At 35.3% G+C, this 21,675-nt stretch overlaps 1 protein-coding gene and 1 long non-coding RNA gene across 3 annotated transcripts; both read right to left on the bottom strand.

Moving 5' to 3' along the window:
- Positions 1 to 5,623: 5,623 nt before the first annotated feature.
- Positions 5,624 to 16,181, bottom strand: LOC122089872 (carbon catabolite repressor protein 4 homolog 1-like). Of its 2 annotated transcripts, none has more exons than XR_006143361.1 (12): positions 15,426 to 16,181; positions 10,849 to 11,614; positions 10,135 to 10,221; positions 9,821 to 9,904; positions 9,649 to 9,735; positions 9,492 to 9,560; positions 8,409 to 8,462; positions 8,209 to 8,300; positions 7,983 to 8,097; positions 7,716 to 7,863; positions 7,393 to 7,602; positions 5,624 to 5,939 (listed from the first exon to the last, which is right to left on the bottom strand). XR_006143361.1 is itself a non-coding variant. In XM_042659616.1 (12 exons), the coding sequence occupies exons 1-11, from the start codon at positions 15,581 to 15,583 to the stop codon at positions 7,402 to 7,404; spliced, it is 1,809 nt and encodes a 602-aa protein (XP_042515550.1). In that variant the 5' UTR covers positions 15,584 to 16,179; the 3' UTR covers positions 5,624 to 5,939; positions 7,393 to 7,401. The 2 variants fall into 2 exon arrangements, 1 of the variants encoding a protein (XP_042515550.1); XM_042659616.1 differs by having other exon boundaries at positions 7,393 to 7,550; positions 15,426 to 16,179.
- A 2,517-nt stretch (positions 16,182 to 18,698) lies between these two features.
- Positions 18,699 to 19,313, bottom strand: LOC122088207. The gene is made up of 2 exons (XR_006143014.1): positions 19,225 to 19,313; positions 18,699 to 19,009 (listed from the first exon to the last, which is right to left on the bottom strand). It is a non-coding gene; the product is annotated as an uncharacterized LOC122088207 (long non-coding RNA).
- Between the last annotated feature and the right edge of the window lie 2,362 nt (positions 19,314 to 21,675).

Genomic DNA, 21,675 nt, shown 5'->3' with positions numbered 1-21,675 from the left:
TTCCTCACTTAACTTCCATGCTTCACCTCTTCTCTTCTGAAAGCCGCTAGCTCTTCTTTGTCTTATTTAACTATTTGGGTTTTCTTTTTAACCTCTTCAATGGTGTGTGCACTACAACCATAACCTATTTCTCTTTACTCACATGAGTTATTTTTTCAACCCCAACCATGGCCTCCATCCTCTAGATCGATTTATCGGGAAGTTGACCCCCATGTTCTTTTGGAACAATCATTTTTTTTCCTTTTAGGAAGACAGTTCCTTTTGCGGATGTTGAAACACTTTGATTTGTCAGATCTCAACACTAGTCAGTGATCGAACATCTATTTAACTGAGGAGTTAAAGATATTTTTTAAGCACTAGTCTTGATGTTAACGAATGTCGGAGGCGTGCAAGTCACATTTAATATTGAAGTTTTATACGATGACATTTATCATTGTTTTCTGATGTTAAACTTTCTACCTATTCATAGGAAGGTTGGAGAGATTGACATTTAAGGTTTTTACCACTTAAAACAATCCTATTTGGCTATTAGGAGAAACTAAAGATTGATAATTTTGATTCGTATATTTTTTAAGTTAATTTTGATAATTTTGATGTGTCCATTATTTATTGTTTTTTTCTGATAAAACACTCGTAATTTTGATTCTTAGGTTTTGTAATTATGGTGCCCATTTTATTTTGTTAAAGTACAACAACCAACTATTATAACCTAGAGTGGTTTTAACTTTTCAAGTTAAGATGTTTAGATGTCCATTTTTTTTTTTTCTAGCAGAGAAGTTAAGTTGTGTTGTAAAATGTACACGGGTTAGCCTTATACATCATTTCAACAACCATGGTTAGTCTTTATTTTCTTATTCAGATCAAGTGGTTAGTTTTAAAGTTGTAATATTTTTTTGAAAAAGGATCACAACAAGCGATAATTGTCAATTGAGTTTTGTTGGGCTTAAGATCTGGTCAGCCTTACACATGGTCATATGGAATAATGTTACAGTTAATGAGTTTGTCTATATCCATTTAACGATAAGAGATGAACTGAACTTTATACCCAACAATGATAGAAGGTAAAATAGATTTTGCACTTTTAGCTGAAACTTCAATCATCACATCAACATAATACTATGGAGCTTATAACAATAACCAATAATTACCACATAGGGTGGTCACAACTACATTAAAACTATTTTTTTAATAGAAAATTAAAATTAATTGGTGGTAATGAGGGTAATACTTTACTTTCTTACTCAAATCAAATGGTTAGTCTTTAAAGTCATAAATTTTTTTGAGAAAAATATCACAACAATCAATAATTGTCAACTGAGGTTTGTAGGGATACGTATGTGGTTGGCCCTGCACATGATTATATAGAATAATGTGACAGTTAATAAGCTCGTCGTTAGCAAACGATTATATAACTTACAGAACGAAGAGATCTCAAATTTCACATAACTATGATTTGTGTTAAAAAAGACTTCAAGGGGATGAGTTTGTCATCTTATATTTTTAAGAGAAGTAAATTTTCTAGCTAAAAAATAGTGGAAGGTAGAATAGATTTTGTACCTTTAAAAAAAACTTCAACCATCAAGTATAACAACGATCAACTGCTACCACCAACAGTGGTTAGAACTACATTAAAATTAATTGTTGGTGGAATTACACAGCTCTGCATAATATGATAACTTTATTTTCTTACGCAGCTTAGGTGATTAGTATTAGAATCACATTTTTTTTTTTTTTTACAGCAAGTGATCGTTAGCTATGATTCATTGGCCTCAGGATTTGATCTAACCTGCAAAGAGTTATAAGAGATAATATGACAGTTGATGAGTTCGTCGAGATCGAATGGTTCTACATTGTATAGAATGGAGAGATCTGAGGTTTCATATGTCATTTGGAGCTAAAAAAGACTACTAAGAGGGGATGCATTTATCCTCTTATATTCGTTTGAGGATATATGAGATAAACTTAATTTTCTAACTAATAAAGATGGTAGGTAGAATACTTGTACTTTTGGATGGAACTTCAACATAATTCTATGGAGGTATAATAATGATCATGTATTACAACCTAAAGCGATCACAACTACATTGAAAAAAAAATTGGTGGTTTCTGATGGAACTTTAACATAATTTTAAGAAGGTATAATAATGATCATGTATTACAACCTAAAGCGATCACAACTACATTAAAAAAAAAATTGGTGGTAGTGATGATATAATTTTATTTTCCTACACAGGTCAAATAGTTGATCTTAAAGTCACGAGGAGATGTTGACTTCTTAAATCTAACAATCTCCAATGTTTACCAATCAATTCGAACATATAACTTTGGCTCTGATATCAATTGTTAATTTTTATGGTTTCACTCTGATATCAATTGTTCTTTAAACAAATTCATTTAAAACAATTTTTTACAAAAAAATCACAGTAGCAGCTGAGATTCATCAGCCTCAAGATTTCATTTATCCTATTCAAAATTTTTGGGGATAAGATGACAATTGATGATCTCGTCGATATAAAACGGGTCTATAACTTACAAAATGGAAATATCTAAGATTTATCAAAACAACATTTGCTGCTATGAAAGACTTCAAAAGAGGATGAGCTTGTCCACTTATATCAGAACTCAATTTTGTGATCAACAATAAAAGCCAAAATAGGCTTTGAGCATTTGGTTGAAATTTCAACTATCACATCAACATGTTATCAAGGTAAATCAAAATGATATTTTTTTTTTTTTTTTTGTGGAATCACAATGATCAACTGTTACCACCTAAAATGGTCACGACTACATTAAAATCAGTTGCTAGTAATGAGGGTATAACTTTATTTTCTTATGCCAGTCAGGTGGTTAGATTTAGAGTTGCGATGAGACACTGAACATCTAAGTCTAATATTTTTTAGAAAAATATCACAACATGATATAATTGTCATTTGAGATAACGGTTAATGAGTTTGTCGATATCTAGTGGATTTATACTTTATAGCATACAGAGATTTGAAATTTATGATGTTTAGTGATTAAAATGACTACAGGAGGGTTGAATTTATCTTTTCATATCCATTTAAGGATATAAAAGATGAACTGAACTTTATGCCCAACAATGATAGAAGGCAAAAATAGATTTTACACTTTGAGCTGAAACTTCAACCATCACGTTAACATAATACTATGGAGTTATGACAATAACTAATTATTACCACTTAGAGTAGTTACAACTATATTAAAACTATTTTCTAATGGAAAATTAAAACTAATTGGTGGTAATGAGGGTAATACTGTACTTTCTTACTCAAATCAAGTGGTTAGTCTTAAAGTCATTTTTTTTTTTAGAGAAAAAGATCACAACAATCGATAATTGTCAATTGAGGTTTGTAGGCTACGAATGTGGTTGGCCCTGCATATGGTTAAATGGAACAATATGACAGTTAATGAACCCGTCGTTAACAAACGATTATATAACTTACAGAACGGAGAGATCTCAAATTTCACATAACTATGATTGGTGTTAAAAAAGACTCCAAGGGGATGAGTTTGTCCTCTTATATTTTTTAAGGAACTCAATTTTCTGGCTAAAAAATAGTGGAAGACAGAATAGACTTTGTACTTTTGAATAAAACTTCAATCATCAGATATAACAACGATCAATTACCACCACCTACAATGGTCAGAACTACATTAAAACTAATTGCTGGTGGACATAACTTTTTTTTCTTACGCAACTCAGGTGATTAGTATTAGAATCACAGGGTTTTTTTTTTTTTTTTTTTTTTTTTTTTTTTTACAGTAGGTGATCATTAACTATGGTTCGTTGGCCTCAGGATTTGATCCAACTTACAAAGAGTTATAAGAGATAATATGATAGTTGATGAGCTCGTCGAGATCGAATGGTTCTACATCGTATATAATGGAGAGATTCAAGGTTTCATATGTTTTTTTGGAGCTAAAAAGAACTACTAAAAGATGATGAATTTATGCTAAAAAGAACTACTAAGAGGGGATGAATTTATCCTTTTATATTCGTTTGAAGATATATGAGATGAACTTAATTTACTAGCTAACAAAGATGGTAGGTAGAATACTTGTGCTTTCAGATGGAACTTCAACATAATTTTATGGAGGTATAATAATAATCATGTATTACAACCTAAAGCGATCACAACTACATTGAAAAAAAATTGGTATTTTCGGATAGAACTTTAACATAATTCTATAGAAGTATAATAATGATCATGTATTACAACCTAAAGCGATCACAATTACATTAAAAAAAAAAAATTGGTGGTAGTGATAACGTAATTTTATTTTTCTACACAAGTCAAATAGTTGATTTTAAAGTCACGAGAAGTTGATTTTCTAAATCTAACAATCTCCATAATGTTTACCAAGCAATTCGAACATATGACCTTGGCTCTGATACCAATTGTTAATTTTTATAGTTTCACTTGTTGTTTCTTCAAACAAATTCATTTAAAACATGTGTATTTTTTATAGAAAAAATCACAGTAGCAATAATGTTAGTTAAGGTTCTTCAGTCTCAAGATTTCATCTATCTTGTTCAGAGTTTTTAGGGATAAGATGACAATTAATGATCTTGTCGACATAAAACGGGTCTATAACTTAACAAATAGATATATATAAGATTTATCAAAACAATATTTGCTGCTATGAAAGACTTCAAAATAGGATGAATTTGCCCTCTTTTATCAGATCCCAATTTTATGGTCAACAATAGAAATCAAAATAGACTATGCCTTCGGTTGAAATTTCAACTATCACATCAACATATTATAAATGTAAAACAATGATCAACTGTTATCCCCTAAAATGGTCACGTAAACATTAAAATCAGTTACTGGTAATGAGGGCATAACTTTATTTTCTTACGCAAGTTAGGTGGTTAGATTTAGAATTGCAAGGAGACACTGAACATCTAAGTCTAATAGTTTTTTCAGTGTTTGCTGAATTACTTGAACCTACAGCCTTCGCTTTGATACTAATTGATTGATTTTATGGTTCGTTTTAATACCAATTGTTGTTCATCAAAACAACATTTTACAACAACCTATTATTTTTATAAAAATATCACAACATGATATAATTGTCATTTGAAATTACAATTAATGAGCTCATCGATATCGAGTGGATTTATACTTAATAGAATGCAAAGATTTGAAATTTATGATGTAGCGTTAAAAATGACTACAAGAAGGGTTGAATTTATGCATCCATATCCATTTAATGATAGAAGAAATGAACTCAACTTCCAGTCCAACAATGATGGAAGGCAAAAAAGATTTTGCACTTTGAACTGAAACTTCAACAATCACATTAACATAATACCATGGAATTATAACAATAACCAATTATTAACACTTAAGATGGTCACAACTATATTAAAATTATTTTTTAATAGAAAATTAAAACTAATTGGTGGTAGTGAGAGTAATACTTTATTTTCTTACCCAAATCAAGTGGTTAGTCTTAAAGTTGTAAATTTTTGTGAGAAAAAGATCACAAGAAGCGATAATTGTCAACTGAGATTTGTAAGGCTACGTATGTTGTCTTGAGAAAAAGATCACATGCGTCGTTGACCTCCATTGCACGATGAGGTGAAACATTGAGAGAAACTAGAACATTTAGACCTGGGGGACCTTTCTTAATAAAATTTTATGCTTGGGTGGGGCAACAAATAAGCCTGGAAATTTTGAATGAGAACAGTTTTTTTATATGAGAACTGCTAAGGATGGCATGCTTTTTACCCAAAAGAAAAAGGATGATTAAATTAAAAGGATGGCATGATACAAGTAGATCACGATTGGGTCCCATAATGAAACACCGGATTGAAGAGACGGAGCGTGATCCTCCCCCTCCTTGAATATCTATCTTGATTGAATCGAAATGTTCACCGAACTATTTTTCTGGGAAGCCTGTCCTGAGACCTACATAAAAGAGAAATTCAGAAATGAAAAACCAAACATGCAGCTTACACAGATCTTCAGGAAAAAGCACCATGCCAGGTTAAGGCAGATATATTTTACAGCAAACACTAGGAGGTTGCATGGAAATCCATTAACAGAAAAGCTAAGTTGATATTATAAAGTACTGGATAAATGAAAGTAATGATTTGCTAAAAACTGCTTAGGTACATGAACAATAGTAACCCAATGCAGATCTAATTGGAACATTCCAACCCCAAGCACTGAAAAAATCTAAATGCAATAGCAAACCACCCTGGGAGTGGATCCCTGTTATTAAATATGTTGCACCAACACAAGAGAACAAAGGAAGCATCCCCAGGGAAGTCTTATAAATATAGTGATTCTCAAGTGCTAAGTTTCTGAATCTTTATTCATAAAGGGCAAAAAAAGGATGTATCTTCACCAAACGTGCAGGGAAAATCATTCCCACCAAGATAAACAAAAGAACAAATAGGAAACACCAGAAGTGGATCCCTCTTACTCCGTATAGCAGAGCAATAAAGGTTGGTAGGAAGCATATATTAGGGATTTGTACTTCATTCTGCCTTCTCTAAAATTCAACAGTCAACTCAGCTTTTGCCATTAACCAACCACTGAATAGAAGAGACAGCCCCAGGATTAAACACTTAGGAGGAAATTGGTGTCGGCCACCTCAATCATATGAACCACCAAGTATTGGACATTCCTATCTACCCTAGGCCATCTATAGAATTTGCCAACAAGTAAAAATTTTCATTTTTTCCCTTTTTTTTTTTTTTTTTGGGACTCTATGACTTGGCCCAGCATCACAATCCTTCAGAACTGAAACTAGTTAGGCAGATAAAAGTTAATGAGGTCTACCTATGTGCCAATTTAGGTGCCCACCTAAGCAGCCATTTGCCAGATATTGCCGCACAAGTTGCTACACTTAGTTACGGTGACCGTGTTGCCATGGCTCATCCATTTTGTAAGAACAAGAACAATAATAATAATAATAATAATAATAATAATAATAATAATAATAAGATCCCATACTGGAACACTCCTCTCTGACCATGTGGCCCCCCTGTTGATGAAACCATTTTCCGCACCGTGGTTGGTGTAGTGTAGGAGTCTCCCCCCCCCCCCCCAAAAAAACAAAAAAAGAAAAAAAGAGCAGCATTGGAAATCCTTGCCCCCAAAATAAAATACTTTGCAAATCCAAAGAAAGCTTTAAAATTTCATTATTTGTAAGGACGTTTATGATGCCAAAAATATGCTAATCTGAATAGTTACATAGGGGAAGACTCAGGAATGCTTCTAGAACCAGTCAGTATGCTTATAACCACTGGCAGAGCGGAATTCTTGAATCAAGAAATTATTGGATTAAAAAAAAAAAATAAGAAATTATTGTATTGAAAAGAAAGAAGCACATAAGAACTAAATAAACTGTTACCTTGTAGCATTAACGTCTTGTTCTAGGTGGCTTACAGCGGAATTCTGCTAAAAGTGCTATATGATCAGAAGACCACTCTGGAGAAGGAAGTGCTGTGTCTTTCCGTACAGTCTCCTCATCCAAGAGCTCCAATAAGGATTCTACAGTTAAAGAATCCGCTGAAACCACAAGGCAAGTGATTGTATATCAGGATGGTTTCCCGTTTCATATCTATGCAGAGAAGTCCAAAAAGAATACATAAACTTCCAGATAACAGACTAGGACACACAAAAATGATGAAAGAGTACAAACTGAGACAGCTTAGATCTTACAAACAAGCCTACCTGTATAAAATATGTAATCAAGAGTTCCTATAAAATCTCTAGTGCAATGTGTAAATAAAGGTTCATATGATGTGGGGTCCATTCTCCTCCTTTGTTGCTCAAAACCAAGACCAACGCCCAGTCTTGCAAACGATGAGTAGGCACTGACCTGAAACAAGAATAAATTCACAATCAGCACAAGTTCTTAAAGCCATGCAATACAGGCAAAATCATGTTTAGTAAACCAACAAACTCTTAAAGCCATGCAATATCCAAACTTATACATACCAGAGGTAGCTTGTGGGTTAACTTCCTCTCAGAGTGAAAAATTCCAAGGGGATCTACTTCTAAATCTCGATGCATTGGATCAACTTTTCCCATTGCAAGAAGTGCATGAGGAGCACTACAGTAAAGCAAAGCATCTTTGTTAAGATAATAGTCAAGGTGCTGATTAAGTTAAGATGAATTCATGTTGTACAAGTAAAATGGATACAAAATTAGAATGAGGACAAACCTTCCAGGCACTGAATTAAAATCTCCACAAACCAACATCGGAATCTCAGCACTGCTTGCTATCTTCTCCAATCCTTTTAAAAGAGTATGGACCTGATACAATGACGAAGAAGATGCTCAATGAAACATTAGGTCCCACATCATGAAATACAGGAACAAAATTTATAAACTAGAGAAGCAAACAAATGTTTGGATGAGAACCTGCCAGAGCTTAACATCCTTGAGATCTTGGTGAACATTTAGATGCGTATTTGCCTGTACTCCAATCCCACAGGGTAAAAAAACGCAATAGTCAAGATGTGACAAGATGTTCCTTAGAAGGCATTTATGAGGAAAAAAGACAGGTCAAAGAGGATATGAAATTTAAAATGCAGACATGCATGACATTCCATGTTTAAATGAGCAAATGGTGAGAAGCAAGTTACTCCCAATTTAAAATGATTTCTTGAGAAAAAAAACTTGCAAACAAAAATACTATTACTTTTTATATATAATAAAAACACACACTGTCAAGTTCAATTTGGATACTCAAATCGTTTCAGATATGCAACCTATCAGGGATTGGTTATGGCTGAGAGCTTGAAATTAGGTTTAGAAGGGGCTTTAGAGATTCTGAGATGTCTATTAATTTATTTGTTTCTAGTGATGAACTTTCAGGACAATTGGACCCAAAACATTTCATGGGATTCATATGTATTGCATTTAGAAGAGGGGCTATGACATTTGCAGCGGTATGCACCTCATGGATTGGAGCCGACTAGAAACTCCTAGAATTAAGTGGTGAGTGTTGTACTGTTGTATGACTAATTCACTATCTAAATTATATGTTTTGACCGTTTTAATAGCTTACTTACATTTCTTAGTATCTAAGTTATATGTAAACTTAGTGTGTGTAACAAATTAACAAGGCTAGTGTACAACATCATTCAGCGTACACTAGCAAAATTGGGTTAACACCACAAATACTGTTTTGGGTGTTCTTTTTATGAAAATAGTTCATGGATTAGCTTTAAAGGGTCAAAAATAGGCTGTACACAAAAAATTGGACCTACAAAAAAAAAACTTTCTGGTGGGTCAAAACCAAGGTTTCTACAGCCCAGAAAAAGTACCTGGTTTCCCCGATATTTACAACCTTGAAGGTGACCAAGGCACCTGGACGCCTAGGTGACTTCTCATTCGATATCATGAATGATATGATGAAAATATTGCATGATACGTTGAAAATATGTGGCAAAACTTCTAACCAGAGAGTTTAATTGATATGAGCATAGATTAATAGCTTACCACACAAAGAAGCTGACGCCTGTCAGTAATAAATTTTGCCTCTAGAACTGCTATAAGTGCAACATTATCCTATATGCAGAAAATAAATTATTAGAAGCAGAAAATATGAGAGTGAATGAGAACTGTATACTACTAAATCCCAGTGCAGTCGAGCCACCTTAAGCAGTCTATTTAAAGCAGCTTTCTTTTGAGTAATTGGTATTACTGCATCAGTCAGAGATTGTGCAGCCTTATTAAATTCAACCTGCATGCAAGAATAAAAATCTCAGAATATTTGAAACAAAGTCAAGAACCATGGGAAACAACCTACCAACATAATATCTACAAACCTCATATTTTTTGACATGCGTAAATCTGTCTCTGCGGAAAAATATTGCACAACCATCAATTGCATAAGCACTTCCACCATAAACCTGCCACTCACCAATTTGGGGGGGGGGGGGGGTGTGTGGAAGAAAACATAAGTGAACATGAAACATGAAAAAAAAAAATTTAAGTTCAGGCATCATAGAATGAAAGGCGGAACCAGATTCATGTGGCTCATCCCAAAAAATGGGGAAAGGATTAGTTGACTGAAGTTGAAAAGAAAATCAAATCCTCTTAAATACCAGCAATAATGAGAGATACAAGTTTAGAAACAAACCTCAGTTGTTCTCTTTTTGTATAGAGCTTGATAACCATGTTTGTCAAGCTCAGGAGTGAAAAATCCTTCAAAATGATCACTTTGAACCTGAAAGGAAGAAACCTGACACCTTTAGTTCACAAAGAACCCATTATACAAGAGATGCCCATATGGCTTGGGAGCTATCACAATGCTAAAACCTAACAAGAATAATTCAACTACTAATTCATCCAAATCTGTCGTGTATGCTAAAATCAGTGTTTTGAAGGGCAGGTCAAGCTGAAATGAATATTCAGGCTCACGGCTCACCTCAAGCATAGCTCAAAAAAAATGCCTCAAGGATTTTTTTTGGCCTTACCAAAAGATTTTATTGAAAAAGAAATGGATAACTGCTGTTGAAAAGGACATCAGTGTTGAACCTTCCAGCGATTAGAGAAGATTACTATTTCATGCAGGAAATGGTTTAAGTGCTAACTTTTTACATTCAGCTAAAGTAGCCAGCAAGGCATATAATTGAAAAGAAACAAATAGTGACCATCAAGTTCATTAATGAGATCAGTTGGCTAATGTTACAGAGATGAACAGATGCCCATTTAGTATGCTAACCATTAGTTGCTTGAGGATCAACGCTTGTCAAATTATAGTCAAGCAAGATGCAGACATACAGAGTACATTTTTCACTCTTCAGAGCCAACAAATTCAATGATACTAATAGAAAATTCTATGCCAATGTACCTCTTGAAGACAAATGATGTCTGCGCGGTAGCCAACAATTTCTCGCAACAAATTCTGTCTGCGGTAAGGCCAGGAAAGGGCCCAAGAAGGGCAGTAACTGTATGATTCACTTGTGGCATATGCATCAGAAAGAATGTTGTATGACAGCACAGTGAAGGTTTCTGAGGATGCAGTACGTCCATTTGAATCCAAATGCCCAACTACATCAACTCCACTAACTGGAATCAAACGGCGAGGACTAGGTGAGGGAGCTGGGATGACACGGGAAGTCAAAATAGTGTTAACATGTCCAACAGGCAATTTAGACTCTGTGTCTACAGCTACACATTCAAACTTAAGAACATGGCCAATATCATCAGCAGTTGGAGTATATGTTTTGGAACGGCCAACTTCAAACCAGGTTTCACCACCACTTCTCTCTGTAACAGCAGCAGGATATAAAGGTGCAGAACCATTATTCAAGCTAGAACTATGTCCTATGCTTGATGTTGAACTAGATAAGCTTGTATTGGTTACTCCCGACCCGGAGCTATTAAAGCGCCCAAACAACTCTTCCTCCTCAGCTCCATTTTCATTTACAGCACTAGCCGCACGATCATGAAGAACACGATGATGTTGCCATGCATCTGAAAAGCACCTAGGTGAGCAGTGATAACTTTTGGCAACAGGTATCTTTGCTTTAACACAACCTAAGCACTGCAAAGTAGCTGTTTCAGAGGGATGTATACTGCACACAGCAACTTTTCTGTCACTTTGTATCCGATACCTGCAACACAGAACAGATGAATGAGAAAAATGTAAAATGGCCAGGCACAAGGCATAGCAAACAGTGCATTATAAATATGCAATATCTCAAAATGGCTACCTGCAACTAGGGATACGATCACTACAATGACAAGATAACAACAAATCAACAATAATAATAATAATAATAAGGAAAGTCAGCCCCCAGAAAATCACAAAGGCCCAAGACGGATTTTGAGCATTTATAATCAACTGGTGCACAAAACCAAAGAACAAGAGAACCATTGATTTGCAGCCGACACCAACATTCATATAATTACTGATGCTGGCACAAGACGGTAGGATATTTCAAAAGTACTTGGTCATTTTGTTGATACCAACAACTATGCTTCGAATGAGGATAACTTCCTAGTGTGGTTGGTGTATCGTGGTGCGTAAAAGCCCATGCTCACCAGGAGATCTGGGGTTCGAACCTCCTGTCTTCACCTCCCCCCCTCCCCAAAAAAAATAATAATAAATAAATAAATAAAGTAGGTACCTATAAAATAAACTTTGAATGCAAAATCATTTTCTTAAGAGGTTCTACCAGAGAACCAAATCCCCTCATATGCATATCCAATTTAAATTTATGGAATGTCTTAAGGCATAACATATACCTAAAAGAGGAAAGGCATTCTATAAGGCATTCATGAAAAATAAAGACTCCCAACATAGTAGATGATGCGGATCCGGGATTCCAAACCTCAATTCGGAATGCTATGGGCCCGCAAAAGAGCAATTATTTCAACCTTAAACAAACCAGTTGCAATCTTGTAATTTCTAGGAAAATTTAGAAACCCTGTAGAGTGAACTAATTGGCTAGGGACGAAACATGAATTAAACCGAAAGAAAAGGATCAGTTCTGGAAATAGAACTAGTAATGGAGTTAAACAAAAACAAAATCCAGAATTAGGGGCTTTATTGTAATATCAGAGAACAGGGGTCTAAAATATGGTTCTAATAGGTTTACCATCAACCTCACAACAGTGTTGCGGTGGAAACCTAGCCGGTTTCGATTGATAGCACTCACCCAGCAGGAATTCAATCGAACCGAAACTTTGGGAGAGAGATCAAAAGTCAAATCACTCTTGATTCCAACCAATATCAGAACAGAAGAAGATGCAACAATTTGGGGGGAATCCTGCGACCTAAACCTGGCGGAAAACTCAGAACTGAGTTCTGATTATAGATCTGCTATCCACTGACTCGCAAGAGCTTGCGATAGAACTTAGGGTTTAGATCACCCCATGGAGGAAAGCTTATGCCCCAAGTTTCAGACTGGAAGCTGCAGTATCGAAGCAGATTGAACCACCTTCACTGGTTGCAAGTACCGCCTGGAACAGAAACAGAGAAAGAGAACAGGGAAACGAGGAAGAAAGGAAGGAAAGAAGAAAGAAGAGAGGGAAGAGAAGAGGAGAAGATCAGAGGAGTTTCACAAGACTCATGGCAGCCATCGCTTCAACCAAAACATTCTTTCAATTCTCAGACTCTGTCCAGATCGTTGAGTATAACCAAATACATAAAGGGTAAATAACTCCTAATCCTTCCTTGAAACTGAAATCCTTTCTTGACTCAATAATGGAAACAAATTCCAACTCTAATAATGGAAATAAAATCCATATATAAAATAGAAATAAAGCTTGACTCCAACTCAACTTCCTATTGACCAATAATAATAAAAAGAGACAAAGAAAGGTAAATCCTAAAACTAAACCCAATGTGTAACTGCATCAGCAGGTTTCTTAAGCATGAAAGTTGATCTGTGTTACCATGTCCCGTTGTTGCACCGGAGATAAACATGGGAATACATTAATCAGAGAAATAGTCACATTCTTCTTGATAATCAATGCATTTTCCATGAACTGAATAAGTAATATGCTATAATTAGATCCATATTAAATAAACAGTAAAACTATGGAGTAGGAGTTGTTTGTGGACCCACAAAAAGTTCCTTCTTCCAGTCTAGTGGTTCGTAATTGTTCATTTGATCAATTTAGATGGGTAAATTGAGAAAAATTGTATTCCCCATATGTTGGTTTTACGCTATCTAATTTCTCTATTTTGTATTGCAGGCCTTTCAAGTAACTTGGGACTTTTATGAATTTATATATATATATATATATATAAGTTCATCTGGTAACAAGGGTATGTTAGTCAATTTGCATTGTTTAATAGTGTCTGGATGACCAGTCTTTTGAGTATTTTTTTCAGTCCAAATGTAGTTAGGAGTTTGATATACCCTAAATGGGAACAAAGATTTTACCCCTCTACGATTATGACATTTGAAACACAGTTTACCCTGGCAATGGACTTTTTTTGCACACAGTTACACTTTACCTCTTCTACTTTATATTCTTGCTTGTTTGTTCTTTCTTTTATCTTTTCATGAGTTCTTTTCTTTTACAATTTCTAAATATCAATCTTTGATGTGTTACATATCTCATTCTATTAAAAAAAATTATTGACAAGCTCAGCATATACTGATTTTACCCTCCAATCGTATTTGTACACCATGTGAAACCATAAGCTGGGAAAAGTATTTAGTCACTTATTAGGTTCCATTCCTCATTTACAGAAGGGATCCAGGTATGGCAAGGCTCCATATAAACTGAAGCTCAAAATATAATGAGTTCTTTAACTATATACACAAATCAATAAGGTTTACAATATCCTTCACATATATCCTGATAACTTTCAACAATCAATCTTTGAAATCAACAAACTTGATCCAAACACCAAGAATCAAAACTGCAGATAGAGCATCCCAACACCAATACAGGTAGGCATGCATACATAGGCATATTCTGGATTAGATGTGTGTGAAATTTCAGAGCTAAATGTAATCATATACACTGGCATTTTCTCCAATATTTTCAGCCATCCATTTGTTTTCAACCATTTTTCAAAGTTTTCATGTTCTTGGTGGATTTCAAAAGCTTTATTTCGCCAAAATGGCATATCCTGTTTGGCCTGAAACTGGACATCTGCGCAGGGTACATCGGGCCCTACCTATCCAAAAAAACTTGAGTCCCACCCAACCCACCATGGGGCATATATAACTTATATAAGGGTGGGTGATACAGGATTTCACTCCTAACAGGGCTATACAATAAATGATTCTTCCTTTCTTTTGAGGAAGAGAACAATAAGAGAATCATGCATAAGGATTCTAAAAAGAAAGTAAAATGTTAAGACAGATTGGAAATCAGGAGGTCCTTGTACCGTCTTAACTTCAAAAAAAGATGGTCATGACCAAATTTGCACTGCATTAGCAGGGTCCAGGAAGAGCTGGGTAAGTCCTTAACTATGTTTTTTTTAGCCTGGGAATGTCTCGATTGTCATGACAAAATTGACTACCCCAAAAAGAAAATAAGTAGCCTTTGTGCCCAAATGGCATATTTAGAAATTTACGGCTGATAATAAGGTACAAAATTGCATTATTAAGAGCAAAGGAAGAACGACCACATCAATTTTTATCAATCTATAACTCCCAATTAACAACATTGATTAGACTAGCAAATCCAACAAGCCACATTAACAGAGCATAAATGTGCACATGAAATGAAAATGTCAAAAACCACCCTTTCAACCACATCGTGCCCCTCCACAACCAATGGTATCAAATAACCAGGTGTATTCGAGTGAAGGAGACTAAAAGGTCAAAATTTGCACAAAGAACAGCAAGATCAAATGTTGCCAAGGTGTCTACCGTCTACGTGACAAAAAGTAGTACTAACCAGTTAAGCAGCACAAAACAGAGATCGAACCAGAGCCAGGGGGAAAGCAGTACTTACCACTTGTACCTCAAGTAGAATCCATCAAGTGGCGCTGATTCAGGAACATCATCGGTAGTGATGGAGTTATCTGGTCGCCGCAACAGCACATACGGCGTAAGCTCACAGCCTACGATTGGAATGTCGGACGGAAGGTGCACCCTCAGCACGTTCAGCATGCTTCCCACTCCAACAATTCCTCTCCACGATCCACAGACCCAAACCCTAACCCAGACGCTAAAACCTCCTTAGCTCCGAACGTATAACTTAATCCCAAAGAGAGGCGGAAACCAGGCGGATCCGCCATCACTGGACCTTGAAAACCGCCAGCCTTGATAAATCCAACTTAACCCTAGATACCAATATCTTCAAAATACTTTCTATCACCGAGAGGGATTCTAAAACCCTAAAGAAATGCGAAAGTTTTCTTTTTCAAGAAACCCAATAAGCAGTTCGATTTGAACTTAAAGGAGATTGTTCTGAGGAAAATTTAAATCTTTCTGTAGAAAAGATCGAAATCGAATTATGAAACAGGGGTAGAGTTTATTGATTTGAGTGAGAATCAAAGAAAGAAGACCAAATTATAGAGAGAAGAAAAGATCGATATGAGGATTTTATAAAGAGCAAAGAAGAGAAGTGAATAAGCTCTCTCTTGGTCGTCTCTCCATTCTATTCGGAAGTAAAATAGAGAAGCCTCCCTATATATGCCTGCTCCGCTTCTGTAATCTGAATTCTGAATTTTGCCCTTTTGATTCTTCCACGCCTCCCTCACTCTCTCCACCCCCTGTTTAATATTTATCGTTTAAAAAAAATGGCGAAAGGTCATATTGACAGTCCTATCCATAGAGTATAATGTTTTTACCCTTTTGGTAAAGATCCATAGAGTATAAATCAAATGATAATATATGTTTACTAAAAAAAAAAAAAAAAAATTGGTAATATATGGGTGACCATTGTTTCAAAAATTGGAATCATATCGGTTGAATCAGCTGATTTAGATGGGAATTGTCAAAAAAGATGTTAAAATTCTAGACATTTCATATTTCGGAACAAAATGTTGGGTTTTTAGATTTTGGGTGTCGATTCTAAGTATTTTGGAACTAATTATAGCTAGATTGGTCGAGAGTACGGAGCAAGCCGTGAAGCAATTAAAGGAGATGAAGGATTGGTTGGATATATATGACGACCCATAAAACGCGACCATGGCCTATACAAAGTACAATGCGATGAGAGTTATATATGATGATCTACGAGCGTCGTAGATCATGGTGCGATAGGAAAAGCACCGTCCAAGAAAGGATTGCCAAGTATTTAAAGGAGTACGGACACCCCAAGGAATGTGATTTGGAGAAGCAAAAAAGAAGTACTTATTGTTAGATTGGGCAAGTTGATTCAACCTTCAAATTTCAAACTTGAATTCAAGGAAAAAGTTTTTCTTCACTGCTCGGTGAAGAAAGTGACACTTAGGATGTGACCCCACATCTCCCCCTAATCTCGCCCCTATTGTATGCTTCCGGTAGTCCATGATGAACTGATGCCTATTCATCATGGTCTCACGAAAACTCGGTCCTAAATTCAATTACATATCCTCTCATTATATATATTTAGTAATCTAAGACTAGCCATTAAGCATTCTTAGTCCAACGATAAGGTACAAAATTACTAATGTTGCAACCTGATGGTCAAGTGGTCAAAAAACAATTCCTTGACATTCTTGTGGTAAGGCTGCGTAGTTCATTTTGTAAGACTAAAATTTGCCTTTTGGCCTGTTATGTAGGGTTGAAACATGACATATGAATATGAAGTGTTGAGTCTACTTCTAAATATAATTTAACCCCATCAAGCTAATTATAAGAGATAAGCATATGAGCCATAAATAGGTACCCTTGTGGAGAAGCCATCCATAAATCTTGCTCCGAAAGAAAATTCATGGTTGTTTGGTCCCATATAGGGACGATCTTGAACGCCATACCAATGGTTGTCATGTAAATATGTATGATCCACATGAGATCCACATATTTAAAGTATAAGAGGGGGAAAAAAAAAAACTCATGTGAGAGAAAAATTGCATTTTGGTCTCGTGGAGAAATTTGTTTTTCTTATTTATTTGACCTTGCATAGTCTTCTCTCCCAAAGTCCTTTGCTTGTGCAGTTTATGGGATTTTCTCTGACCAAAATGGTTTTGATTCTTTCTTCCATCAAAATGTATAACAATAAAATTATTTTAGTTCATTAAAAAAGATAGTGATAATTTCTTAAAAATATATTAGGGAAAATGTTCTCTAAGCTCTAAGCCATTAGGGCAAGGTATGTTAGTATTTTGGTGCTTATATCTCTCTCCTCAAATTGTCACCTAAGAAAAGAAAGAAGGAAAAAAAATTCTCTCTCCACCTCAAATGAAATGACCTCACTGCCTTCAATGAATGACACTGTTTTGTTGCTTTCCCCCTAGGCTGCTTGCTCAGATAACCCTCTTCCAAACATTATTAAAAGGAGAGCAACATCATAACTGGAAAGATCAAATACCCATATTACATATCTCTTTACTAAGAAAGAAAAAATATATATTACATATCTCTAAACCCTATTAAAAATCTCTTTTATTTGGAAACAATCAAGATTACATCAAGAAAATCAAGACACAAATTTGGAAAAATTAGATTTTGATTGAGCAGTTCAATCATTGGAATTGTACGTTCAGGAGAATTAAAATTTGGTTTTGTGTCTAGTTCCCAAAACACTTTGGTCACTATGAGTATGAACCAGAAAACATATCCTAATGCTAGTCTGACCGGTCAGAACCGTCCAACCGTCCAACCTAGCTAGTCCAGTTTTCAGGACGATGCAAGTCATATGACTTCAAAGGGTTAGGATTGGGCCTTAGTTTGAATTCACCCTTGATCATTGGGATCATAAATCTAACTTGTTCTGGAGGGTCTTGGCATAGGCCTCAAAACAGAACCCGACTTAGCCCACCTTATTGGAAGCCCATTCTAGTAGGGCCCAATGTGCAATGACTAAGAGGAGGAAGGGGGTCTCAAACATTAACTTGCGTAGATAATAACTATTCAACCACGTTCTACTTAACTCATGGTGAAAGAAGAATCCCCTCATCGTTGCTATTGATCACATTTGATTCGAGTAGGAAGGGGTATTTTCGTTCTTGTACAATAAAGGATGAGAGTTTATGATGACATAAGAGTCCAATCATAAGATCATATCACCACTGATGTGGAGATTCTTCCTTCTCCACAGGTGAAGGAAATTGTCGCAATTTCTATTCAACAATTGTAATTTAAAGTTTACCAGAACAGGGAACTTGCTTTCTTTAAACCAAAGAAATATTATAACCATATGACAACAAGAAGAGTTTGGGTTGGGGATTAATGCACTGACTGTTACACTTCACACAGGTGGTTGATTACAATAAAATGTGCAGACACAGATGGTGTTTTGGCACTTCCCCATGCCATTGGGTTCTGAAGAACACTGGTTCATGCATTTCTGTGAATAACAACTCTCTCTGGAGTCTATTTTCTTATGGCATGTGTGCTCTGGAGGCCTAATTGCATTTGCTCTACCCACTTGAGCCACAGCTTCCTCAACTGTCACAAAAGGAAAAAAAAAAAAAATAACACACATTTCATATTTAGAGAGAGAGAGAGAAGAGAGAGAGAGAGAGAGAGAGAGAGAGAGAGAGAGAGAGAGAGAGAGAGAGAGAGATTTCTTTGTAGTATGTAGCAAACTAGTAATAAGGCATAGATTGATAATGTTGTATATAACGAAATATGAGCTTACAGAGAAAACAAATAATCCTGACCTGAGGAGAGGAGAAGCAAGAAGAAGAGAAAGAATAGCCTGTAGGAGATCTTCATCTCAACTTCAATCTGGTAGTTCAGAGACCTCAAGATCTACTTTGCCATTATATAGAGTTTTTTGGGTAAAAGGAGGCATTACTTTAAAATATGAGACCAGTCAATAATCAAAGTACAAGAGAATATGAAAAAATGTAAAGAAAGAGAAGATTGAACAGTGATTTTGAATCAAAGTATCTAGTTATCCTTGACTCGCCTACCTGTTCTAAATCTTGACAAGTCTCTTTGCTTGAGAACATGGTTCCTTTCTTTGTATATACTTCTTACACCATATCTTTTGATAACTTTTGGTTGTTTAAGTTTAAACCAAGGCCTTTGTTTTTTCATGGATATGTATTCTTTGATGTATCATAATTCCTTATTCTATACAAATCAGTAAAGATGTGATACTGATGCTTGATGATGCTTTAGATATTGGTATTAAGCCCCAAGCTTCCCCCCAACCCCCTACAATTTGTTTTTCCCTTTTTCTTTTAAAAGTTATAGGTAGCTGTGTTCAGCCACTCTAGGCTTTGTTTGGCATGCATTCACGGAATAAATTATAGGTCTAGAACACATTCTAAAGCGAGAAAATAGAGAAGAAACGGGTATAAAAAAAAGAAGAAGATCAAGAGACGCTTTAGGCCCTGAATCTATTTCTAAAGTGCAATCAAACACGGCCTAGAAGAACATAAAATTCAAGAAATTTTCACAAAGCTCTTCGTTAGACCAGCTTATCATGAATGCATATACATTGATAAGTTTATTGGAGCCCGTGACTGCATTGTGTCTAGGACTGGATGGTGGTTTAAAGAATCAAAATCAGGTAAGGTTGATTTGAATCAAAATCGATTGATTCCAATTCCAACCAATTTGATCGATTCTAATCAGCCGATTTATCCTTGATCTATAATAATAATAATAATAATAATTATTATTATTATAAAAAAAATCCTAAATATTTCAAATTCGATCAATACTCATATCACTAGTTTTACTGGTAGTCAGTGCTCTGCCTGCAATATGAGATATTAGTTGATAGGTAGACTCATTAGATTTTTCTTTTTCTTTTTTTGGGTAATGACTCACTAGAGTAAATATCCTTAAAGGAGATGGACCTTTAGGAAGCGTATATATTAAGAAAACAATGAAACAAAATCCAGGTAAGAATGTCGTTAAGAAGCAAGTATGAAATTGGCATTGGCATGTTGTGAGTCAATTTGTTACAACAGTTGTGTCCCTCTCTAGGTAAGAAACCAAGTAGGGAAGAAGTTTTTTTTATATACATATATATTTTGGGGGCAATTTTCTTTCATCAGAATTCGATAATTGGCACGGGTAATGTGTACGAGGAACACTAAAGGATAGTTTCGACCATTTTCAAAAAAGAGGAGGTAAAGATAATGGTTAGATAATTAGACCCCGTAATACTCATATTTCAGAAGAATGTTCTTTTCACATAAGTGTTTATTTTCAATTCCATGTGAGAATGTATAGTATTTGGATAAACTATTCCACCAACAAAAAAATGTGAAGCAATAAGAATCAAAGTAACCAAGATTATGGGAACCATAACCAACCAGAATAGAACATAAAAAAGCTCTCATGGTGTGTTATGAAACAGGGCTTTAAGAAGTAGTGTTTCACTAGGTGGAGAAAAACTTTCGACTTCAGTCTGTATCTATTTGTCAGCAAATTGCTACTAGAAAAAGGAGGAAATAAATATAATAATAGAACATGGTAATTATGCAAATTACGAATGAGCTTAGGGCATTAGTTCAACCCAATCATGAAATGCCACATGGTGAATCATTAAAAAATTTCCTCACGAGGTACCTTGGCAAAAGTTTTTCGCCATTGATGTAATTTGGAGTGCCCTTGGCAATATTCAATGAACGGATGTCATTGTATGTAATCTGGAATGCCCTTGGAAATATTCCATGAACCTCATCTATATTAAGATCCTACCTTTCACCATTGGTGAAAAAAAGTTGATTAAAATGACAAGTCAAAATTGAGAAGCAAAATATATAAATGGTGATAGCCTTTAAAGCAACGGTAAGATTATTCTATTGCAATATAATGGTTGAAGGATCGAGTTTGAAAACACCACAAAGTACTGGCAAGACTGATACATTATGACCCTCCCAAAGCCACAAAGTACTGGCAAGACTGATACATTATGACCCTCCCAAAGCCACAAAGTACTGGCAAGACTGATACATTATGACCCTCCCAAAGCCTTGCAGTGGCAGGAGGAAATATCAGCTACTACCATTGGAGCACATCCCATGAAACATCCATAAAATGTTTAGAGGGAGTCCCAAGGAGTGAATGGTTTGCTGCCGATTGCTCAACTCACAGAATAAATCCCGGGAATCACTGAGCAATGCGTTTCGATGAACTACGTGCAATCA

This window comes from Macadamia integrifolia, chromosome 9, assembly GCF_013358625.1.
Source record: "Macadamia integrifolia cultivar HAES 741 chromosome 9, SCU_Mint_v3, whole genome shotgun sequence".
Classification (NCBI taxonomy): Eukaryota; Viridiplantae; Streptophyta; class Magnoliopsida; order Proteales; family Proteaceae; genus Macadamia; species Macadamia integrifolia.
The sequence above is the reverse complement of the archived record's forward strand: the minus strand, read 5'-3'. Positions and strand labels throughout refer to the sequence as shown.